Here is a 25,687-nt window from a genome sequence, read left to right as displayed (position 1 = left end):
AAAGGTGGCTTTAAGGAATCATTCCAGAGACTGCTTTAAGTGGTCTCTTTTTTTTTTTCAAAGAATCAGTGCAGCTGAGCAGATCTTATGTCATCTAAACAGAGATGGAGATTCGGCCTTCTGTCAAGCATGTAGGTCTTACCCTCAAAGCAAGGCAGATGGAATTTCAGCCATCTGTTGCAAATTCAACTCTACACAGTAGCCTGACACTGGAACAGTAAATCCTTTGAAAAAGATCTATTACCAAATCCTCAGGTTCCCACTTCCCAGCCTCAGGGGCAGAGGTGAACTTGCAGTGTGCTCCTGGTCTGACGGACGCATATTTGGGAAATGGAAAACTTCTGAAATGAAACAAACCAGTCTTTGGGAAAACCTAGAAGCAGAGTTGAGCTTTCTCACTTAAGACTGTCCTATGTATAGAAAACTTGCCTAAGAAGCAACTTCATATCAGCTTCAGAACGATCATGATTTCTCTCAAGATTTCATTTTTAATGGAAAGTTGGAAGGCCTGGCTTATGCCCTATTGCTGTTACTGGATGATATTAGTAGTGTCACCTACTGGCGTCACTTCACTAACAACTCCCTCTACCCTTTATATCAAATCATGATTTTCACTGCTATTTACTGTCTTTACTCCTTGTCATACTCTTCTAATGTGAACAGGCTCTCCCTCACCACCTTGACACTCAGCATTGTTTAGGTCAGGACTCCAGCTGTAACACTCTTCTCAGGACTCCTCTTTCTTCTCTCCCTTAATTACTCCTGGCAGTCAGCAGGCAGCTGCGGCACAGGACAATATAGATACACATACGCATATATGTATATAAAAATACAGATATGCTCACTCTGGTACTTCCCCAAAGCCTTCCAAAGGTTCAGCTTCAGCTGCATATATCTTCGCGTACTCTCTTGCAGTATTTTGGACGTAGCATTCCTGTATTACAAACAGATACGCCTAAGGCATATTACTCAAAACATTTTACAGATCATCTGTCTGAATATTTGCAAGATGGCTTTTCCCCACAATTCCTTCTCACAAAGAACAGGCGAAGCTTACCTGCAGTGCTAGTTTGTAGTTCTTCTGAACCAGATCATCCTTACTCTTGGTCCCATATGTGATAGCATTGTGCACTTTGAGAACGCAGGCGTGCCCAGGCCCGAACACGGGCACGAGCCCTTGCATCACTTTACTTCGGAAGGCTTTTCGGTGCATGCCTTCACCAAAGTGAAGCTCTTCTGTAGCTATTATTCCACGCAGGTTCCCACCAAAATAGCTGTCACTGATGAAATCTTCTCTGAACATGAGCTGCATGAATTCAATTTCTTCCGCACCTAAAACACAATGCCACTTTGTTCTGCAGAACACCCTCCTGCAGCCATGGGGCAAGGGGGGGACATGGAGAGCAAATGCATCTTTATATTGAGTATTAAAGAAAATGGCCAGTGGAAACACAACAGGATTATGGATTTCACCCTTTTAAATGATCAGTGGAACACAAATGGGAAAAAATTAAAGAGGGAAAAAAAAGTGGTTGAGGTTAAGCACTGAGCAAAATAAAAAAATTCTAACTGCACTCCAAGGCTCTCTTGGAGGCAGGGAACATCAGTGGAAAAGACACACAGAGAGAAAAACGTGTATACAATGAAGTCCTTCCAGCTCCCTCTTGCAGTTATCTCTGGTTTAGATTCTCTACACTACTGCCTCTCTCTGAAGCACAGAGGAGAACAGTGCACATATAAAACTAGAATCAGAAGGCAACTTAACTCCACCTAAACTCCTCTGATGATCAAAAGTGATACGGTGCTGTTACACAGAAGTCCTGGCTATTTTAACAAGGAGCTACACATTTAATTTTACTGCTCTAGAAAAAGAACAGAAAATCAATCGGCCGAATGAAGTACTCAATGAGTACAGAGTGTTCAGAAATGATAAACCAATTTGCAATGCACTGTCTATCTTTAGCTGCAGCACAGCAAGACATATGCCGAGTACGATTAAACACAAGCTAACATATGTGGAAAGCATTCCAAATCTTCATGCTGCCTTTCTCTTGGAGTAAAGTTACACAGCAGGTGAGCTGCAAAGACCATGTGTTCTACCACCACTGTCAAGTTTTTTTGCCAAAAGAGCTTTCCCTGCTCTGGGCGTGCCCGTGCTGCACTCTGACGTAATGCAACACCACTGCCCCGTCCCCTCTCCCTGCTGCCCGCGTGCAGCAAGCCAAGGAGAAGTTACATGGTCAGGTCCAAATCAACAGTTTGTCACAGCGGGTGCTCCGTCATCCTGCACCAACCATTCCATCAGTATTTCACACACAAAACTCCCACTCAACAAAGCAAATTTTATCTTTGATGGTAGAGCAAAGGAAAGAATAAAAAGGGAAAGATGGCGAGCAAAAACACGATACTGATTTAACAGCACCATCCATTCCCAGAGTTTCCCCCAGGATAATTGTCAAAGTGTCTCAGTCTGGTTACATTTTTCCATCCTTTGTTCTATTTGCGAAGCAGAAAGAACAAAGATTTGAGCACACACTCATGCAGATGTGTGCACTTACCTTGACAATTCTGAAAACTTGAGAGATGTTCCAAAACTACAAAGAAACAATGAAACAGATTTTGCAGTAAAAAAAAAAAATAAAAGAAAGAAAACTTCCATTGTCATTATTATTAATCAAAATTATAAGCTGGGATTTACCTTCAGAAGTCAGATTAAACTCAGCAGTCACCTTTCCATACATATTATTCAAGCAGCAGTAATACATTCCCTGGTCTTTGTTACTGGCTTTAGCTATCGCCAAAGAGACAGGAGAGTCATCCTGGGCACTGGAACAGAATATGTCAATTTTCCAAATTAATACACTTAAAAGATCTTTCCTGATTATTCCATATATCTCTCCTGAAATGTGTGTCCCTTACTGCAAAGACTGATTGAAACATGATGCAAGCAGGCAAAATACTTCTTTTCATAAGCATTCAGCCTATTATGTGTTTCACAACTGATGACTCTACTACATTTTCAGACAAAAGTACCTCAGTCAAATCCAAAAATAATTAAATCACACCAAAAGACATTCCAATATTCCTATCAGTAGCATGGCCAAATATATAAAGTATGAACACAAAAGCCCAAAACGTTGTATGTTGTGCCTCGATACTGCCTCCTCACTCGACTTTCTCCGGGCCTTTGCTTTTTCTTCCTTCCATCCAAACTAAACACGCCTTCCTTCAGTTTAAAACAGCTGCCCCTTGCCCTGTCACGGTCGGCCCTGGTAAAGTCTCTCTCTGGCTTTCTTACAGGCCCCCTTTAAGACCTGAAAGGCTGCAGGAAGGTCTCCCCGGAGCCTTCTCTTCTCCAGGGTGAACAACCCCAACTCTTTGAAGCCCGTCCCCACAGGAGAGGTGCTCCAGCTGTCGGATCATTCTCGTGGACTCCGCTGGACTTTCTGCAACAGGTCCACGTCCTTTTTGCATTGGGGGCTCCAGAGCTGAACGCAGCACTCCAGGTGGGGTCTCACTAGAACAGAGCAGAGGGGCAGAATCCCCTCCCTCGCCCTGCTGGCCTCGCAGCTTGTGATGCAGCCCAGGACGAGACTGACTTTCCAGAGCTGAACGCAGCACTCCAGGTGGGGTCTCACTAGAACAGAGCAGAGGGGCAGAATCCCCTCCCTCGCCCTGCTGGCCTCGCAGCTTGTGATGCAGCCCAGGACGAGACTGACTTTCCAGGCTGCAAGGGCACGTTGCTGGCTCATGTTCAATTTTGTGTCCACCCCTACTCCAATTCTTCTCTGCAGAGCTGTTCTCAGTCCATTCCCGCCCCAGCCTGTATTGATACTGTGGAATAATCACTTCAAGCCCTACATTGCACATTAGTTCTTTCTGCAGGACAAGGAGTCTCCCACGTATCAACCACACGGGTTTGTGGTGCTTGGCTGGGTGCTGAGGTGCAAACTTCAGTTGATCCTTATAGTACTTGAAAGTTGGAGGAGACTGGTTATGAACGGGCTGAGAGGAATTACTGGTGATGTGAACTATGACCAATATGAATGCACTGTGCAAGTGTATGCTGCTTAACTGCCCTGTTTAAAGGTATTTTTTGCACTTATACTAATCCTTTTAAAAGGTACAAGAGTGAGTCAGTGGCACATTTTCCCAAAAGCTATTCAGAAACTACCAGTCCTTCAGAATCATTCACTCACCTTCTCTCCAGTCGAGCTAGTAACTTGGAATCTTTAGTCCATGTGATAGTGGAGTCACCATGAATGTCACCAAACTGACAGCACAGCTTAATATTTCCAGAGCAGTCAGGGAACAACTCTGCTTGGATTTTCTTCAGCAGCTTGGGAGCTTGAAACAGAAGACCCACAGTTTAGGATTAGAAGATTCTGGGGAAGGTACTGACAATCTGGTTCTCTGCTAAGACTTGTTCACCGGCTCACAGAATGCTACAGCGTCTTCACACGTAGGCATGGAGCGCGTAGGAGGATGGAGAGTATTTGGAAAGAAAGAGAATCAATGTATACTTTAGGGAAAGGGTTTGGAATTGTGACGCAACCCTGCAAGACATCCCTGCTAGATGTAAGGGATGTAAAATGCATGATGTTATGTTTCCTACTGTGTTGATTCTGAGCTGTCGCACTCTGCGGGAGCTGACGTGACACATCTCCCTCAGGGATCCCATTCCTGCAGTGTAACCTTCCCAACTAATGCTGAAGGAATGCCAGATCCAACTCGAAGGGTCAGGCACCTGGAATTCACTTCTATGTTTAACTTGTAGTCATTTAAGTCCTTAGGCCTAAGAACTTTGCTGAATCAGGGCTAAAATGACACAGGCAGTATGTGACCGAACTGTAAATAGAACTAATGGCTCCAGATTCCCTGCCCTAACCCCAAAGTCGTCCCTCCTGCAGCTGAAAGTAATACAAAAGAGAACGCTGAGTATATACCAGACTAACCATACCAGCCATCCCATAATGCTGGACAAAGGTCTGCACAATTCTCTAAAGCACAAACATACATTCATTCCAGTCTAGACTGAAGCAGACCAGAGCAGGCTAAGAAAAATTAGTCTTATCTGATGCAAGCCTGAATGTTTACAACATTTTTCAAGCATAGCCTCAGGTACATGGGAAAAAATCAGGCATCTCTCAGAAATTGCAGTTTGCTTGCTCTGTTTTGAAGGAACATCTCTCTCCTCCCATGCATTTGGTTCTCTGGCAAAGGACACACCTTCAAATAAAAGTTTCGGGGTTTTTTTAAATGTGACTGGAAAAGCAGAACTCTCACCAGACCGCACTGTAATTGGAATTGAAAAGAGGTTCACAGTCACTGTTCAGTCTTGCTCTGGCCCATTAAATTATTTGATGATGTAAACATAAAATGCCATAAATAAGATCCTGGTCCTTGCAAATTATCCAAAGAAACCACAAACATCTCATCTGTCTAGCCGTTACACTGCTGCTACTCCTGTCTGCTTTTGTTCTACCTGTTAGCAACCTCCTAGAGACTGAGGAGCAACCTGAATCTGACTTCAGTCGTATGTTTCCTGTGTCAGTTCAATACTGCTGATTTCATGAGTGTTGTCTTTGACCAACAGTGGTGCAAAGGAATGCAGAACCAGCCATCAGGCAGGACTGCAAAACGTGCCGCGGATCAGTGGCACCCTACGCCTAACACCGCTGCCTTGCTACTGACATTTGGTAACCACGAGAGCATAATTGCATTTGGGAGCCCCAGTGTTGAAGCGTGCCTGGGCACGCAGCCCTGCACAAACATTACAACGTGCCAGTACTGGGCTTGCAGTTGCTCTGTCATGTATAGTTATGTGGTACCATTATGGTGGGCATCCCTGAAAAGTTGCTTGAAGAGAGAAACTAAGAAGTAATGATTTCAAACAGGCTAAAAAATTCATAAATTTAAAATATATGCCAGCTAGCAAAAGGATGTTAGAGAAGGTTCAGCTCGCTGGCACGAGCACAGCACTAGTTACTCAGTTCACTGAACTGGCAATTGACATCAGGGAGGGCAGGACACCTTTACATAACAGGATTTAGAATAAAGGAGGCTTGCAGTGTGTTTAACAAACTTGAATTTCATACTGTAGCCAGAATGATGAGAAAGGACAGAAATGAAAATCAGTTTTCTCTTACCTTTGCTATCCTTTTTCAAAATTAGCTTCCTTTGCTCTTTTTTATCTTCTTTACGAATCGCCCCTGTCTCACTCTTCACAGACTTTCTAACACAGCTAGGATCCTTGCTGACACTTCCCCTCTCCTCCAGCCGGGGTTTTTTTGACAGGGTTGCCAGTCGAAATTTCTTCTTAGCACCAGCAGCTGAAGGCCCACTCTTTGCTGGATCTTGTTTACACTTGCTGGGCTCAGGCTCAGCGACAGCGGGTGATATCTGGCAGGATTTTGACCCTTCCTGAATTCTCAGCCTTTCTGCATTGACTGGGAACGGGTCGCGTGTGGGCAGCGCTAAGAATGGCTGAGTTCTGCTGCAGCGAGGGCGCTCTTGACAATACTGTTTGTCTGCCGAATCAGCTGGTGGCAAATTACCTAAACCTATAACTACACTCTCTGATGTCATGACTTCTTCATCTTTGTCATAGTCAGTTGACTTCAGTGAATTATCAGCCTCGGTTCGCTTGCCAGGAGAGCTCAAGTCTGGAAAGGACTGCTGAGTGCTGGTAGTCATACACTGGCTGTGAGCCTTGGAGCTAGCTGAACTGTGCGAAGGAGACTTCCCTTCAGCTTCACCTGGGTTATTGTCAACAGCTTTCTGAAGCCCTCGGTTATTTTCCCCGTTTTCTTCAGGTACCCCATGGAAATGATGCTGCAATGCTCCACAGACAGTTTCCGGGGTACTCATTCTTTCATCTGCTTTCACCATAGTCTGTGCGGACCCAGTTTCCGCTTGACTTCCCTTTGCTGACACACCGGTGAGCAGGCGCTCTGAGCGGCTTAGCGGTGCGCAGAATGGCAACGCTTCTTTTACAGTCGGTTGCTGGATACCAAACTGATTACAGTTATCTCTACAGTCCACCTCTGGTGTGCTGTGGGACTCATGCTGAGCCTTTCTAGGCACCGAGGTACTGACTGCTGTTATGCTTCCAGATGCATATGTGTCATTTTTGAAAGAATCTGGTTTCAACTGCTCATCAGACTTGAAGGTGCTGTCGACAAAAAATAGATGTTGTTCAGTTGTATTATGAGGGGAAACTGCAGTCTGACTCCCTGAAACATGACTAACTTCTGAGTCACAGGAAGTTTCAGCCCTTTGTTCAGCACCTATACAAACCTCTCTCTGTTCTTCTCCAGCTTTACGTGGTTGGTATCTGGGCACTTCTACACAAAAATCTCTTAAAAATGGATCCTCAGAAGAGGAAGTGAATGCCTCTTTTTGATTTTCTATTTCCGTCAGTTGGTCTGTGCTCTGGAGTAGATTCTCACTTGTTGTGGTTTCGGGAGTCTTAATTAAATTAGGCAATTGCATTACATAACTGTATTTCTGTGCACTAGAAACAACGTGAAAATCTTGACAGTCATGATTTTTAGAAAGATGGTAACTGTCAGAATTACTGTCATTCTGTGCATTCAAGTCCGAGCAACTTCTCTTTTCTTGTAAGTCCTTTTCATACCTTTTGTGTATGGTGTTAACAGAACACTGTTCTTCCTGTGTGAACTGACTGGCATCTTCACTGGGGAAAATGTCTTTCTCTTCAGGGAAGTAAGCCAGTTCTTTCCTTGCTGGATAACAGTCTCTAAAATGACACCCTTGACCACTTACAGACTCATTTATCAAGGATACATCATGCTCAGTGTCAAGTAATTGTCCAACTGTCCTATGGGACTTAACTGACACGTAAGCTGGGTTTTCTGTGTCACGTGCTGGATGACCACAGGCTAGATTACCACCCTGAGCATCTTTTGATCTTTGAGGAGAATCCGTATCATATGTTTGCAAAGCGTTATCGTTGGCAAGCTTTCCTTCCCAAGCAACAGCCATCTGTATGGATCCACTACTGTCAGTTAACATTTGATTTGGCTTCTGCTCCAAGCACTCTCCAAGAGTTAACACGATACTATTTGCTGAAACACAAAGGGATGGCGCTTCTGGTTTATTTCCAGTGCCAGAACATAGACAAACACCATCTGTTTCTACCACTTGTGCAAGGCAAATGTCTTCTATGGATGCACTGTTACTTGCTTCATCTGTTTTAAGTAGGAGATTAGAAACATCACAGTCTTCCCTCTCTGCTCTTTGTCTGCTAGCTGGTTGTGTAACAGCTTCTTGCTCTTCTCTCATGTTCATTGGCAAAGGACGATCAGAACAGGTCTCCTGTACCAAGTTCAGTTCTGAGACTTTGATATCAGTCGGTCTAATTTCTAAACTAGTGATCCCTCGATTTTGAAATGGGACTTGATAGTCTGAGTCATCTTCATGAAGCAGTTTCCACAGCTTGTCGTGCATTGCAGATACATCAGCATCTCCTTTGCGCCCAGGTCCTCCAGCTTCCAGGACCAATTTGGGATTAGCTTCAAATGGAGATTCCTCATCTGACAGACTGTAGAGAATGGCTGTGTCATTGCTATCACGCGAGTCAAAACCATACCTTTGCTCTCCCTCCCTTGGATCATCACAGAGCTTTGCAGAAGAAAGACCAGCACATAAACATTCTTGTTTATCAGGAACAGAGCCTGGATCCCATAAAGGAAAAGGTGAAACATCATTCTTTGATTTGTTGCCATTACTAATAACATTAATTCCTTGTTCACAAAGCACTTGTTGGTGACAACTTTCTCTTTTATCACAAGGAGGATGGTGTTGAGAATAGGTCTCTAAATTTGCGGGTTTTGCTTGTAATGTTTTTTCAGTACAGAGCGTTTCTGAAGCTGGATGGATGGTTCCCGTACTCTCACAAGTCATGAAGACACCTTCCTTTTCTTTTTCAGGCTCCATACACAATGTCTCACAATTCTGAGTAAAGACTTTAAGATCAGAATCTTGATTCTACAAAGAAGAAGTAAAGAGACGTAATCAAAAATCAGAATCGCTGTTTGACACAGGCCTGAACTTGAGTCCTGTCTTCGAAGTTATCCAATTTTTATTCATTTTAAAAAAATATTTGTCAACAGTCAAGTTTCTGACTTCTGGCTATCAACCTAATGGACTGAAATCAGACTCCTGGGTCTTAACAGCCTTGAATCCTGCTGAGTTTCAGATCTGGATCCAAATGCTCAGAAATATAAAATTTGAGATGAAAATCAATGACCATTATAGTCCAGCTAGATAAAAACAGATAAAAGAAACCAAACCAACCTAAAACAAAATGGTCATACCTATGCCTTTTGCTAACAGCCTGAGTGTCCAACCATAGTTATATAATTATTATATAATCCAAACTGGTGTATTTCTGGAACCACCCAGGCTAATTCTTTGGGAACCGGCCTTCTCCTTTGCTTCTCTCAAGGGCTTTGTCGTCTTAAGTTTCACAAAAATGCTTTCTTAACATTTATCACTCTTGAGAAGTTTCAGAGAAACTTCCCGACGTCTACCCTGCTATTTACTTCAGAACAAAACTCGTAACAAGAAATTAACATCTCTGCATCAGTTGTAAGCTGTCTTTGAAATTTGTCTTTGGTCACCTCTGAGCCCTTGAGGTGACAAGTCCCGCTTCAGCTGGGAGGGCTAGAGATCATTCCAGCTCTTGCCTTTGTCCAGGCGGTAAGGAATTGCTCAGGATCAGGCACACTCAGCCCTCCTCTAGCAATAAGGTATGCATTGCAACCTTAGGGGTATTGCTGGGAGAAGTGGGGCAGGAAATGAAAATCCATATTCCCCCTGCACCTCCTTTGTTCTTCTCTATCAAAACATCCCAAACTGTCACTTTATGTAGAAACAACCCACCTCTCAATTAAACTTAACCAAACTGAGCTTAATTTATGCAAGGAGGGTAGACCTTATCAAGGAGAACAACAGGCTGATGTTCGGGCTTGCATGGCATGAAGAAAGCGCTGCCATCACTGCCTGGCACACAAAATCCATGAAACTCTTCACCGTTCCCCGAGAGCTGAGCCTTCACTTGTGCCAGAGTCCCTGCCAAGCTTTTGTACTCCAGGATTTCCTCTAGTCCTCTTCAGCACTAAAACAATTCCACAGAGGTGGCAAGCATGTCTCACCCATAGCAAATCATAGACAGAGAAGTCTAGAGTTTTTCACTAGATAAAAGGGCATTGTTTCCTAAACGAATTATGCTTTATGCTTTTGGTTACATTCATTTGCCAGACAATCTGTAAAAGTAGAGAGGAATTTAGCAGTCAACCTTTGAAAAAAAAAAACCACAAAACTTTCAAATAGCCATTAACAGGATATAACAACACGAATTAGTTTGTACACTCAACCACATATCCTTCTAGTGGTTGTGAGAACATTTGCACCTACTCCCAGCAGAAACGAAGACATGCTAAAACCCATCAGACTGAGTTTAGAAAACACCAATATTTGCAGACATGTTTAATTTTTTTAGTTTTTATCCAGCCACAAACTCAACTTCATAACTCTTTTGTGTTGTTTTTTTTCCCTCACAAATCCCAGGTCCATCCATAGTTGTTTGTTAACTTGTAATGATGTGCTGGATGGCTGCAACCAACAATTCTGATATGTAATGGGTGAGTCCTCTGGGTTACAGTAGAGCTGTAAATGTGGAATGAGTGCTGGCAGACACCTAATTCTGAGGAGCGATTCTGAAAAGTTGCAAGTGTTGTTACTTAGTGAAGGATATGTAGTGAAGGATTTCCCACGAGTTGCTCTGTGCTCAGGTAGAGGCAAGGGCTGCTCAGAGACTCGGTTCTTAGTTTCTGTAAGTTCATGGCAAATGGATTACCGGCTGGAGCAAATATTGCTTTCCTTTGCTGCAAAAGCCACCCACTTCAGCTGCAACTCCTTTCATCCTTTCTGTCTCTCCATCCAGCTTGAGTAGGATGTGGAGCTGACTACATGCTGTGGACAACGGGGAAGGAAGAGATATAGAAAATTGTTGTCAATGACTTTAACTGCTGTTCCCATCCCAAGCACCATGCAGCTGCCACCACACTGTCTTCAAGATTCCCTGGTCAGCACATACTTACCCAGAGACCCCGAGCCGAGGAACCTCAGGTCCCCAGCTGCAGTCCCTGTGGGCTCCCAATGCCTCGGTCTCCTGCTTAGGTGTGCTCTGCAGGAGAAGAGACTAGCCTTTGAGTTTAGACAAACACCTTCAAGGAAGGTGTGTGTCCAAGGAGGGGGTGATCCTGGATGTGTCTCTGCAGTCAGTTCCAGTTCTTGGTCAGTTCTGAGTATCTAGGCTGAGCCTAGTGCTCCTTCTGCTACTTCCACTTCCCTCTCAAGCCTTCAGAACGCAGAGTTTATTTTTCTATGCCCTACAGCCACTGCAGCCTCAATCACAGCTTTTTCTAATACCTGTGGAATTCTTGCTGATGATCAGTAAGTAGGTTGGAGTGCACCTGAAAAGAGAGTTCTCTCATGGACACTGGAAAGTGGGCTGATTATTTCAAGAACCCCTTTATCTATCTAACCTCTGAGTCCATCCATGTTGGCATCTGTCTGTCTCAAGCATTTCTAGACAGGCAGTATTGTAGAGTCTAGACACATTCTGATGGCTGAAAAACAAGTGCAATAAGAAGAGAGCCTATAATGGAGTGTCCTGCCTTGCATTTGACAAAAGTAAGTCTGAAAGCAGAATGCAATTTGAAGTCTCCTAGCGGCTCATTTATGAATGTTTAAAATGGATATTTAACAGGGACATGAGCTCCTAGGGTATGTGGTAATCAGCTCCATGTTATTTTTGTTCGTAAGTACATATACCTTAATCCTCTAAACATGTTTTATAAAACCTCGCTGGCTTAACTTCGGTATTTTCTTAGATTAGATTTATTTCAGCTAGCGTAGTCCTAGAACTGTTCGGCTTGATTTGTTCTTTTTTTGGTGCCTTGTTCCCTCCTCCTATAGAAGATTTCTGAGGTTTAATGCCATGCATTTTAACAATTACTTCAATTACTGGAGAGTCTGCTCGGCTCTGGGGGTGACAAAAGAATTGGAACAAACTAGAGAATTTAATTATGTGAATGCAGGAGAACAAGCAATTTTGTGTGTATGTAACAAACTGCATAGTGCGTGATGACAGAAAGGTGAAATCACTGTTCCGTATTTAAACTTGTATAGGAACTATATAGTCTGTGTGCTTTGTTTTAAAGGCATAGTTTCTGTGAGTAGAGGAGGGATACACAGTGGCACAATGGCTATGGCTAAGGAAAACGAAAGCAGCCAATTCACAACCAAAGTTTGCTTTTTCATCTGCTGTAAAATCACAGTGTAAGGACTCTCCCTTGGGTTTTTTGCTCTGCTAACAAGAACCACTGTGTTCCAAAGCCTGACAGGTACCATTAAATGAAAAGCAAAGAACAACTGTAGGGAGTAAGTGAGCGCTTCTGCCACCTCCATGTTATGGAAGGAAACAGCAGAGAACATGGAGAGAACAAGAAATGTATAAGGATTCTACTTCTTCATGACAACCTGGTATCAGGAACATTTTCATCTGATAGTCTCTGTGGAGATCCAGAAGACACAGATGATCAAACACAGACGACCTACAGACCTGCAAAACATTTTCCAGGTCAAGTGAGCCTCCTCCAGAATATTTCAAGCACGTCTTGAAACACCTCTGAAATATTTCAAGCCACCTCTCTCCCAGTCACCAGGAAGTGAGGAACAGCACCCGGTCTGCAGCCTCACATGTTACAGCAAACACGATCTGTCCCTTCAGCCCAGGTTGGGCTGCTTCATTTTCAGATCTGGAGATCTTCTATTCAATCCACTGTATCATCCAACTTAGTGGCCAACATGTCACATTTTTTACTGTTTCTTGTAATGGTTTTATGGCCGTGTTATGCTTGTAGAGTGCTGAGTAACTCTGCAAGCTATGCCTAAGTTTATATCAGGACTAGATAAAAAAAAAGAGAATTTTCTGAAAACAAAGCTCTGGCTCTAAAAACCATTGACTCCTTTGGTCAGTGGAGGTTGCGGTATGATACAGGAGCAGAGCTACATTTTCCTCTCTTGAGGGCTCACATAGCTCAGCAAATAATGTTCTGAGACTTATTAAAAGAGTAAGTTATGTAATTCCAGACAAAGTATTTTGATACAGTGAAGGCTAGATAGAAACACCAGTAAAAGCACTTTAATTTGGAATTAAGGCAAAATTTTTAAAATATACTTCTGCTCTGCAGAAACTCTATGTTGCCAGCTAGAGTAAACAGTGATCTTGGCACTATCTTTACTTACCAGTACTTCCTGATAACAAAACTGACAGGCACATCATAATTATCTCCTAAATAAATACATAAAGCTGGGGTCTTCAGAATATGACAAAACACTCAAAAAAGCCAAATACATTAGGGTGGGATAAAGCAAAGAAGAGAAGGGCAGCAAAATGTGGCTGTGTGATGAAAAAGTACAAGTAAAATTTGAGTTAAAATGATCCTTTTACACACAATTTTTTTAAAAGCATCTCAGAGCATGACAAGAATCTTCACGGTATAATCTGAGTTTGCTGCTGTTCTCTGCTCCCTTTGCAATGCCTGAGAAATGGACTATCTTTAGCCAAGGTGACAAAGTCTGCTTCTGAACTGAGGGGCAAATTGTCCCATTCACATGCAAATAAACTCAGCAGACATGAGTTAAGGCTATTCTGGTTCTCTTTCTCCTACAAAATATAGTGGTAAATTCTACATCAATCTCTCACCTGATCAGCTGAACCATTTCTGTTAACGAAAGCAAGCTCATCTCTGAAATGAGATGATTAATTCTACACCCCAGTTTCTCGCTGTTTTAAAGAGGAAATAGTTTAGCAAGGTAATTCACCCCTGTCAATAAAGTCTCCATGTTATAGTTATATCCTCTCTGCTTTTGGTACAACAGAACTTAAAATTATCTAGAAGTGACCCAGATTTATTTCAGAAAGGACAAACGAAGCACCTCACAAATTTTATGAAAGCGGGCTGCTCTGACAGGAGTGAAAACAAAATAATGGCAGGATTCTGGCATCAGACAAATACCACGCACTGTTCTTCCCAGGGTATGGGCGCGAGCATTAAGAACTTTGCTTATGCCCCACAGCCCCTCTGAACCTGCCAGTTCCAGCAGGACTTCAACGCTGCTGGCACCCGGCAGGCCGTCGACATGGGCTCTGGAATTCAGGAGTGACACCAGCACCTTGTGCCGAGGGTGCTGGCTGAAGGCTGACGAGAGACCAGCCCTTGAATGACACACGGCAAACCTGAGGCCTCCCAGCATGCTGTACAGTATGTAATGCCATACAGCTGGCACAGTTGGCTTTTAGGACCTATTATTAATTAAGATGCTTTGAAGTATTAGATAAATAAAGAATTTCACCTGGGGCTAGACCATGAGGTCATGAGAGGAAACAGTGTAAAATCTGCAAGTACACAGAGTACCACTTTAGGCTTTTTAAATTATTTTTTACATTTCAACTGGCATACCTGACTCTCTCATTGTTTCATTTTTAAAAAGCGCATCTCCATTCACCTTTGTAACATGAACTCTCTGGATTAAATTTCCCTCATCGCTACAAATTCAGAGCAAAACCCTGTCAATTTGGTTTAGATTTCCAGCACTGTAAGTGGATGACAATTTTGCTCTTGGAGTATAAACTGGAAACAAAATAACTTCTCTGCTCACAATAGGTATTTGAGAAGCTTTCTGTGTTGAAAGACACATTATGTTGGTAAGACCTGGGCAACAGCCTACATATCAGATTTCCCTATCCAGCTGTCCAGAGTCCCATTAGTGCCTCTTACTACGATCAGTCTCGCTCTATAATTAGAACAGCTTATGGTTTATTTGGGCCTTTTTCAAAACCAGATTTCCTTCCCAGCCGTAGCTGTCATTCACAAGTACATGAACAGTATCTCTCGAAGTAATTTAAATTGTAAATATTTTATAACAAACAGGAATAAAACGTATTTAAATCAGCAGAGCAGCTCTTTCTATTGAATGATAAACACTTTACTTACCCTGGGTGAGACGTTCTCATGTGGCATCTGATTTTGCTCAGACAGGCCCCAAGTGCTTTTCCTTTCCCTATGACGGTCTTCATCTGCCTCTTCTGGGTGACACAAACCAGCCTGCATTTGCAAGCTTTCTGTCTCCTCAGGGATTTCTGTGGTAATGACACCTTCCTGACTGGGAAACAGAGCACTGGATTCCCTAACCTCTGCTGCAGCCTGAAAAGATTGTCCTATATTACTTACATATCTGCAAAGCTCTTTAGGGTTTAACAACTTTAAAAGGTTTCTTCTTAGACTTTCCGTTAAGGTACAGACAGTGTGCCTTGCACTTGCCTCCAGTAAATTTCCTGCCCCCTCCTCTAGCAGCAAGGAGCTTTCATCTAGCAAGTCCGTGTCTGTACTGTTCTCTGTCGTCATCTCTGAAGGCTGATTTGTCAAACAAGCACCTATGCCACCAGCAGAGGAATCTGGCTTGGCACGTATATTATCCTCGTTCTCTGACTTGTCGGTTGAGAAATCTGCAGTGGAGTTGCCACTTCCATTATTTTCTTCTTCAGTTCTGGGACGGTCATTTTCAATGGCTGCAGATGCAACAGGCACTTCCTGCTTTTCTTTGTCTTTCAGACTGGTACTTTTATCTCGGTGGTGTCCAACAGTGAGAGTCATCTCTGCCTGCAGGGTTGACTGGCTGTACGTAGAGGGGTCTCTCCTTACATTTACTCCTTTGAATTTTGACTGATGACCACAGAAGCCAATGGTGGTATCCATAGGCGTACTGTTATCTGACACTTGGAACAGACAAGGCATTTCACTGAGGAAGTAAGCACACCCATCACAATCCTTACTCAGTTTTAAATCATCTTCATCATCACTTTCTAATAAAAACTCCAATTTCTTCTTCCAGATTTCATCTTCATGCGCTGTCAGCACATCTGAGCATTCAAAATACTCTAGGTCATCCTCAGAAAAGTCATCACTTACACTTGAAATTTTCTCTTCATAAATCTTCAGAGCAGTGGCAGAATTTTCAGATCCATCTTTTATGAAATAATCGTGGTTTACTGTGGCAGTATCTGCCTGCTCACTGAACAGAGTATTCATGGTTAGAGGTGTACCAAGACCTGTCTTTTTACACGCCTGGACAGCTGCCAGAGACTGACCAGACACAGAGTCTTCCGTGCGAAGGCAGCAGTTGTCTGTGTGATGAGAGATTACACTTGCAGGGGAGGAATGCACCTGCCTGCCACAGTACTTCTCTGCTTTGCCAGCAGTGACACTGACCATACTGTTAAGACGAATGAGGTCATCACCATTCTCTGACAAATCCCTTAGGCAGGAAATATTTTCCTGGGTTTTAAATACATTTTTTCCATCCATGTTGTCTTCTGCATTAGGCAAGTCTCAAACAGGGACAATACTTCTGCTTTTCTGAATTTCTCAAGCAGTAAACCACTGATTTCTGAGGTCAGAATCTGGCAAAAGAAACATGGGGTCACCCTCACAGGGGTAACTCCTGTGTTGCACAATGTTTCTCTTCCGCTCATTTGACCCTGAAGTCTCTCAGGTGGTCATTTACGTCATCAATGAATTCTGGGGAATTTTGGGTTCTTGTATCTGATTCTAGTTCAACAAAAGTTGAGCAGTAGGTCATTGTAGCTGTCAAAATGCTTCCAGGTACTCTTCAACAAAGTGCAGCTCTCACTCTGTGGGCCTGCAAATAAAAGAAATCTGAAGTTTAAAATTACTTGTAAAATGGGTATATGTATTTTCTAAAAGCTGGTCAACTAATGCACAGTTGCAAACAAAAAAACCCAACACACAAACCATTATTTAAAAACTCAAACGTTAAAGCAGCAACTATGTTATCTACGCAATGACACTTAACGGCAACACATTGTAACTGTCTGCAGTGACTTGTGCTAGAAAAACTCTTACGCACACAGGCACACACATGTAGCAGCACAAACTAGGCTTTAGTACACATCATTAGACATTTCTAAACGCAAATAAGAATCTGCAGACAATGTAAATTTTCACATGTGCCTGACTTCTATAGGCACAAAGTACCTGCTGGTTTGGTACTTATATTGGCACAACAGTAGGTTATTCCTTGAATTGGCATCATAGGAACATAAATTCCAAAATCTCTTTGTAGAAATACCTGGTTAGAAAATCTGGTTAGATTTTACAGGGCCACTTTGTTCAAAGCCATTCTACTGTACTTTGGCCTGATTTTTGTAATTTCTGTAGCGAGAGAACAAAGCAATGAGGCTGATCAGCTTCAACTATCTGCTCATATTGAGTCTGCTTTCCAACAGCTGTGCCATAGCAAAATGCTCTGGTAATGCAGAATTTACACAAAACCCGAGTGAAAGAAACCAAAAGGTTCCCATTAGCTGAATCCAAAGAAACATGGAACCATCTAGCTCTTCTTGTAAAAAACACCAGCTTGTTTCCTAAGCATTCCTAAATCTTGGGATTTTAGACACTCGAGATGTTTTTGTACACTACTCAAGGCACTCTGGGTCACTGTTCACCAGAGGGCACGCAAGCTAATCACAGTAGGACTCTTCTACTATCCAGAGATCCACTTATCAGGAAGAGTAGTCCAACAGAACTGACTTTTAAGTAAATTTTATTTCATGTGGGATGCCAAACTAAAAGCTCTGAAAAACAGTGACCTATTTTTATTCACAGAACTCATACGACATGAAGAACAGCAGGAAAATCTTTCTTGCGCCCTGCTAACCTGATGAAGAAATTTCAGGACACCTTTATTCATCCTCCTTTTCCTTCCCTCTGCTTCCCCCATTGTGACCTTTTTAGCTAATGTCTCTCTCGCAGCTGCGTTTTCTCCAGCCACAAGCACCCTAGCATGGCAGCTTTTCTCGATGCCCTTTCAAGCACCATGTAGCGCTCTGTCTGCTCTCTGCAGGGCCACGAGCAGCGCAGTCATCAGACCTGTCAGCACCCAGCTTCATGCCACAGCCCTCTGCAGACACTGATCAAAGTCAGCCGGTAAGAAAACATGTGGGAGCCAGATTAGAACTTATGGCTAGAGAGCAAGCGGCTTGCATGGCTTGCTTGGAATCTGCCTCTCATTCTAAGAGCACAAAGCAACAAGGTATATTTTAATTTCTTCTGGGCAAACCCTGCCACAGACACCTTTTCCACAGAGTTACCTGGGAGGCGAAAAGTGGGAAGAGAAGGTGATTAACAGGAAGGATATTAGAAAGGACAGTGTGAGGTTGTGTGAGAACAGTTTGACTCCACGCACACAAAGGAGCGCAGACAAACAGCACCACATGGGGCAACCAGACCAGCCCCCTCTCCCAGCGTACAACATACACGAGTGTTGCACACGTGTGTGTGTATGTGCCTGCTGAGGACACGTGCTCAGCCCCACTGGCTGGACTTGTGGGCATGGAGCTGCAGCAGCACCTCCCAACAGGCAAGCGGGGTCAGGACAGGGCCTCTGGAGCACGCGAAGGGACCAGAGGAGAGGGGCCGAGTTCAGTGTGTTTGGTATGAAAAGAAGAGAGAGCACGCAAAGGTAGTGAAGAGGCAGAATTCACTTCTTGGTAGGAATTGCACTTCCTCCTTCTGGTGAGTAATACCCAGGATAGTATTTTGCTAGCATTATTATCATATATCAGCACTATTGTAGAGAGTGAATTTATCAACGGCAACTTGTATCTTGCTTGTATCTTTCCCTTTAATAAATTACCTGTTCTTTATTACCTTGCAAATGGTCTCCGTGAAAGTCCTTAACGGGGCTCTGAAACAAGCAGGAGCTTAGCTGGGGTACCTGCCTCCCGCAGCCACAGACCTTTCAGGCAACACGTTCCCTGTTGCGTTCTTTTAAATCTGCTTTCATCTTTGCTTTTCAGAAGACCAGATGCCTCTTTCCTCTTTTTTGGAGGGTATAAGTTATTTTAAAAACACAGCTGAAAAGAGCTGCGGCAACATTTTTTTTAATGTAGATTGACTCATGAATACTCTTCAGCAAGCAATTGTACTCTACAGTTATCATTATCTTAGTTCAGATGCGTTTTGACATTGAGGGGAAAAGAGCTGCCAGATTTCTCAATATGAAAATTAGGTTAGATTGCTGTGCATTCTGTCAGATCCAACAACGGAAATCAAAGTAAAATAATGTTCCATAAGGAAAACTGCAATAAATGCTGCTTTTCGCCCAAGATAGAGACTTTTTTTTTTTAATCTGAGGAGAAAATAGAAGATATTAGATGAAACCATAATTTCAATTATTGAATTTAGATACAAATTGGAGAGAGAATTGTTAACATAATACCTCTAAGGAAAAGCAATGCTGGTGGCAGCATGAGAACCTGAGACTTGTGGTTGGAGGTGACTTACGAGAAATACAGAATTGATGAGTACCTGGAATAGTCAGACTGACAAGTCAGCACAAGGCAGTAAAGACATTTGCGGATGCTTCACCAAAATACTTTTATGGCAGGAAAAAAATCAAAGCATTTGGGAAAAAAAATTGGTTTCAAACAACATTATGCAAAAGAATGTCTGGAAAAAGCATCAAAATGGCTAAACCAATCACTTAACATTTCTCTAAGGAAACTTAAGAAGCAAATGTTCAGAAAGAGAAAGCTTTTTACTTAAAATTCGTACTTGGACATAATTCCATACAGGTTTTGAAAAAAGTGAAACAAAAGTGTCTGAAATATCAACTCTAAATAAAAATTTGGATTATTCAAACTCATTTTCATTCTGAGACCAAAACATTTTTGAAAAACTGCACTTTTCCATGGAAGGAAGAACATATAGAAGAGTTTCATTTTTAATAACAGCCATTTTGCAGGTGGTTTTTGACCCAAAGCCAATTCTAATGATTTCAGAAGGAACTGTGGGCTTAATCCTAATGTCAACAAATTAAAAAAAAATATTTCAACCCACAAATTTGATTAAAATGTAAAAGTGGCCATCAATTTTCCTCTCTTGTATCACATTTTTTTTCTACTTTATTTAGTTGTGACCAAAAACATAAATCTTCCTTTGTAAGTAATTTTCCATTCACAGAAATGATTTTGACGGATAGCTTACGCATTTCACAAGTCCATGAGGAAATCTGAGTCCTTCTGTGGGGTTCATGTCCTCTAGAGTCAGGGGAAACAATTCCCTTTGCTATTTCTCTGAGTTCTTTCTTTTTATTTTCCACCTACCCATCATGCAACCTCTGTTCTCTGCACAGTCCGACCCAGCCCACCCCCGAACTCAATAGGATTTATTCCTATCTTTCGGAGGCACTTGCTCTCCCCCCTCCCCAGGACGTGTGAGCCTTTACCCGCACCTTGGCTCTCCCTTATCAAGCCCACACAGGCCTTGGGGGCCAGGCCCCTCCTGGGCACCCACACGCTGCCCGGCACAATGGGCACCTGATCTATGCCTCAACCTTGTGCACTACAGCAGGACCACTCGTACTTGTAAACTTCCCACCTACACCAGTGCAAAAGCGGGGGAAAGAACCTGCGTTAGCCCACGCAAAGGGTTATCTGAGCTAAGCATGCGGGCGGAATGCAACTGATAATCCCCCCATGTTTCATACGAAAAAATATCCTTTCATCAACTACCATTTTGATCTCTTTATACTAGGTTGGCGCTGGGTCTGGGATACACAAGAAAAATGGATAGCTACGTGAATAGCATGTGTTTGTAACAGCCTGAGATCACACAGGCCGTGTCTTCAGCAACTTATCTCCCGTTGTCCACACCTGTGGGGCCATACAAAATCTGTCCAATCCCTTTTGCTTAACCGGTCAAGGATTAACTTTCATTGAACTTCTACACACAAACCCTCACACAAAAACCACGATCTTTCTGTACGTATGTGTGTACAAGGCGGATGTGGACGGCATGATCGCCTATTCTTTTAAGACTTCTCCCTCACACTGATCTCGTTTAGAAAGTCACGGGAGTCTTTGCTTACGTGCTTCGCTGTTTATTCCGAGATTACTTGGTCTCAGACAACAAACTCCCCAAATGCCAGCAGAATTTCCTACTCCATAAGGCCAAACTTTGGGATTTGGGTTTGCCCTTCTGAGGAACAATTACTATCTCCTAGACTATCCCACTAAATTTAGATTTATCAATAGCTCCTTCTTCACTTGCCTGGGTGTACTACATAGCTTTTCACACACTCTCTTACAGAGATACTGGCAGGCAGCTTAACCACAAAAGCTTTCCCACAAACTCTTTATGATGAACGGAAATGGTCATATGCTGTGCAGATCTAATCAGAAAGCTAGCTGGTATGGACAGCAGGGTGTTACAAATATTATATTGATTAAAGGGAGAGAAAGCAGCAAAAGCAGAAACAACAATAACAACAACAACAACAACAAAAAGCAGAAGGAAATCTCCAAACACATGAGCGTGTGAAAAATCTAAAAAGGGCAGCGTCTGCAAGAGGGGGACACTAGGCAGAACTTCCCAGTGCCTGGGACTGTATCCACGCCCCTGCCTCACGCTGGCACCGCGCTGGAACGGGTGCTGCGTGCACACTCTTCCTGCTTTACCCTGCTTTGGCACAGGCAGAAAACACAAGCACGTAGGATATAAAGGAGTCCTGCTGCAGCCTGGCCATATTCCCATTCAGCACGATCAAGTACTGAGGAACGCTAAGGTGCTTTAGTCTACACATAAACAGGAAAGTTTGTGGTGAAGTACTGGCCCCAAGAAGGCTTGTTTTTGTGATTATTGATTTTTACAGTGCTCAGGTAAGCAGGACTTGATACGCGTTTCTGTCAATAAACACAGCTGTAACGTTTAAAATTAGGCATGAAAAGCCACATACCACTGACAAAAAGTCACAGCAATACCTAGCATCTGTACTCAAGAACTGAAAGAATATCTACCACAGCAGACTGCATAGCAAATAACTTGAAGTAGCAACTGTAGCTTAAAATGAAGCATTACTGCTAACAAGCTTGTGTCTTTGTGACGCTAGCTCTTGGTTTGCTTGTGCTTCCATGACTCTAACTCCTGGTTTGCAGAGCCACAGACATCATAGGCCTAATCACTCAGAGAACCTCACAGATCCTGCCCAGGATGACCAGCCAGGGCACTCTACGTCTCACATTCATCCTGTCATCCAGGCATCTGTGAAATCTTGATGTCCTGCTTATATGCAGTTACATTCTAAGGTTAGTACTAATTCGCCTTCCATTGTCCCTGGAAATATTCCTCAAATATGTCTTAAAGTGCTCCAAAAAAGGCTGCATACAGTTTGCAGGACTGCAACGCTCATCAAAGAAACCAACAGCCCTAATTCCATCGACTCCCTGTTCCCAGTCAGCCAGCTCTTCTGCATCTGGAACAACACCCACTGTTTCATCCTCTCACCGAGGCAGCTCCCAGAAGATTCAGTAAGCTTATTTGTAGCAAATTCAGCAGGCTTAGCATTTTTCTTCTTTCAAAACAAAACAAAAACATAGACTTTTCCTGTTATGTAACAAATACAGATATTGCACACCAATTTAGATCTCCTAAATGAGGAGGTATAATTTCTGTATGGAAATACATACAATGTATTGATATTTCTGACTAGAAATACACAACTGCTTTTTTTTTTCCAGAAAGATTGCCATGTATATTCTGCCATACATAAATGCTTATTTTCATGTTTTCCTTTTAAATTTCTGCTTTAACAGAAATCTCTTTTCTCTTCTGTGCATCCATGAGTGCTGATGCAATCAAATTCCACGTGAAATTCTGATCTGCTTTCCTCCACTCCTAGTCTATGTAAGCTTTCCAAAGTGAGCATGCCAGATAGCCAAAAAACGTTTTCCAAAAGCGCTCTGAACATGCCTGTATTCTTACCTTGCAAAAGTTAAAATCTCCAAGACAAGAGAAACTGAAATTCTAGAATTCAGTTACAAGTTTGTGAACTCTATTCCCCAGAGAGCTACAGTAAACATTTGTACAGTTTAACTCAGTTCTGTCTGGAATCCCTAATGCTGGGACACAAAAAGTAACTAAAACTGTATTATTCTTCTATAAACCCTTAAAGATCAAACATTTCGAGCAGCATCCTTGTCAAAGAATGTGTAATCTCAGAAAACAAACTGGCAAAACACTGTATTGTCTAAACCAATTACCATATATCTATTGTGTTAATAAGGTTTGAGTAAGAAAAGCATCAGTGAAGTTTTGGCTGTTCAAAAAGCAGATGCCTATAAAATATGGCCTTGCCAAATATACTTTAATATATTGGGTTTCTTTCCATTTCTGACACCTGAGGCTTTCTGACAACTTTTGTATACAGCACCTTTATACAACTTCTTTATACAACACCAGTGTATAAAGAAAACACCGCAGCTACAGCTCACTGCCTAAATTCAAGAGGAATAAATGACTGCCTCTGCAGCTCTCTAACAAAGACCGTAATATAGTATAATTAAAATACGCAATCATAGCACAATTCTTAACAGTGATCTGTCTTAATCTATTTTTAACATTTGTCAAGCATCTGACACTGTCAGCATAAGCAGCCAGAAAATCATCTACATGCTACCAAGTGACCAGATTTTTTTCTCAGGAATGGAGAAAATGTTTACCCAATGAGTATTAGGCCACACAATATATATTTAGGAACAATAAAATGCATATTTTGGGATATCTAGTATCATTTACACGTTCTTTAGAGAAGGAAGCTTGCTTCTGTGCAATTTTTGCAATTTTGTTTGCCTTGCTGAAACTCAGTGAAAATAGGACCAGAGTGTAAATTCAGAAACATTTATCAGAATTCTAAATGCAACAGGCTTTTTAAAAGAAAAAACAAACAAGTCTACCAAGAGGAGCAAAAATTACTATACTTTGGCAGAAGCAATTAACAAATCATACCTGCTGTTCAAAAGCAATATAAATCACTATACTCATGTAGCACATTCAGAACTAAGTAACTTGCTCTTCTTATCTTTTATGACACGCATTTTATTCGCACACAAGAGAAAAGCAGACAAGTAATTTTAAAAGCATAAGGAATTTTACCACATAAATGTGCACCTACCCCCGAGTGCTCTTTCTTCAAGGTCTAGCAGCGGGCCAGGCCTGCCGTTTGAAGCTGTGTTACAAGACAAAAGACATTTAATTTACGCATGTTGTTTCGGAGCTGAGAAGCTAGCCGAAAGCTTCAGTGTTGTTTTGCTAGCGTGACCTTAGGGTAGTGTGTCTGACCACAGAACAGTTTGACTTTTAAGAGAGACTATTTCATTACATGCAGCAGATGGCTCTTCCTGGGAAAACCTCAGCCAGACAGGGCGAGAGTGAGCTGGCAGTGTTGAGAGGGCACATCCTACTTCCATAGAAGTCCAAGGGAATTTCCCTCTGGCCTTGAGAGAGAGGAAATGTCAGCCTTAGCTTTTCATAATAAAGCACTGGAGGTTTTTTTAAAGCACATGCTTAAGTGTGCTTAACTGCTTTGCTAGGCTCATTGGGAATTTCTTACTTGCTTGAAAGTCAGGCACGCAAAAGTTGTGCTGAACATGAGAAAATCCGCAACCCCTAACAAGCAGGCTGAGGAAACCAAAGGTGGATAGTGAACTTTTAACAACAACTACATAAAAATTCACCTCTCCGATCGACATTCCTCAAAGGCAAATAAGTGAATCCTGAAGTAAGAAAGTATCCCCCGTCCTGTTACCCAGGAAGCCAAGTCTCACACAGAAGGAACTTCAACGAGTTGTACAAACTACTTTGAGCTCAAGGGATCTAGAGAAGGCTTAAAAGCAAGTTTTGTGCCAAGTTTTTTCTTGAGCATTTTACTGAAAGCACCGCTGAAACTAGTTATGAGATAGCACCTCTCTAAATACTTCTTGCTCCCAGTGTTATCTAGACCTAGATAGGAAACTGGTGTGTTCAGCAACAAATATAGCACCTGCAACCACCCTCAGTCACAAATAGCAGCTGGGATATCTATGTTTTCTATGATAGCCTAATAGTCAATCCTTAAAGAAATGCAAGACCAGGATTTAAAACCATACTTAACCTGAGGAAACTGTCTTTGCAGGAAGACACCCAACCAACCCACAGGCTGAGGAGGGTGAGAGGCACCTGCCTTATTTTCTAGCAGCCAAGTCAAGCATAGCTGTGGATAAATATGTACCATCGGAATGCCAAATGCACTTTCTTACCTGTGTCCTTTTTGCCATGCAGATTGGTTTTATACCTAAAACAGGAGAAATAAACTATTGGTTAACGACACTGGGAGAAGACACTTGAAGCAATTTCTTCAAGTTGCATCTAACTAAATGCCTTGTTTTCAAGAGATTCTGGATCCCACAGAAGTCAGGAGAGATGCTATACTGTCATCTGCTCCGGAAGCAGATGCCCAAATTCTGTTCTGACTATGCAATAAAACCCATGAGCCAACAGACTCTACCGGAGAGCCATGCTTATCGGTGTGGTCTCAGCGCTGTGCTACTGCAGCCACCTGACTTCAGCTCGCTGACTGGGAAGGCAAGGTGAGTTTGCAGGCACATGAAAAAATACTTGAGAGACACAGGCAGCCACATTCAAATGTCGGATCACTGACTAAAAATGTTAGCACAATTACTTTCTAAGGCATT

General features: G+C 42.5%; 1 protein-coding gene across 1 annotated transcript in view; it reads right to left on the bottom strand.

Moving 5' to 3' along the window:
• Positions 1-25,287, bottom strand: part of ALPK2 (alpha-kinase 2) — a gene marked incomplete at its 5' end in the record, with an annotated part of 34,449 nt that extends 9,162 nt beyond the window's left edge. Inside the window, 9 exons of the mRNA XM_009873748.1 lie at positions 846-934; positions 1,058-1,332; positions 2,559-2,594; positions 2,699-2,826; positions 4,200-4,347; positions 6,150-9,012; positions 15,093-16,486; positions 24,130-24,183; positions 25,253-25,287. Of these exons, the coding sequence (XP_009872050.1) occupies positions 846-934; positions 1,058-1,332; positions 2,559-2,594; positions 2,699-2,826; positions 4,200-4,347; positions 6,150-9,012; positions 15,093-16,486; positions 24,130-24,183; positions 25,253-25,287 (5,022 nt within the window). The remainder of the gene's footprint in view (positions 1-845; positions 935-1,057; positions 1,333-2,558; positions 2,595-2,698; positions 2,827-4,199; positions 4,348-6,149; positions 9,013-15,092; positions 16,487-24,129; positions 24,184-25,252) is intronic.
• Positions 25,288-25,687: the final 400 nt, after the last annotated feature.

Source organism: Apaloderma vittatum, unplaced genomic scaffold (assembly GCF_000703405.1).
Source record: "Apaloderma vittatum isolate BGI_N311 unplaced genomic scaffold, ASM70340v1 scaffold4597, whole genome shotgun sequence".
Taxonomy (NCBI): domain Eukaryota; kingdom Metazoa; phylum Chordata; class Aves; order Trogoniformes; family Trogonidae; genus Apaloderma; species Apaloderma vittatum.
The sequence above is the reverse complement of the archived record's forward strand: the minus strand, read 5'-3'. Positions and strand labels throughout refer to the sequence as shown.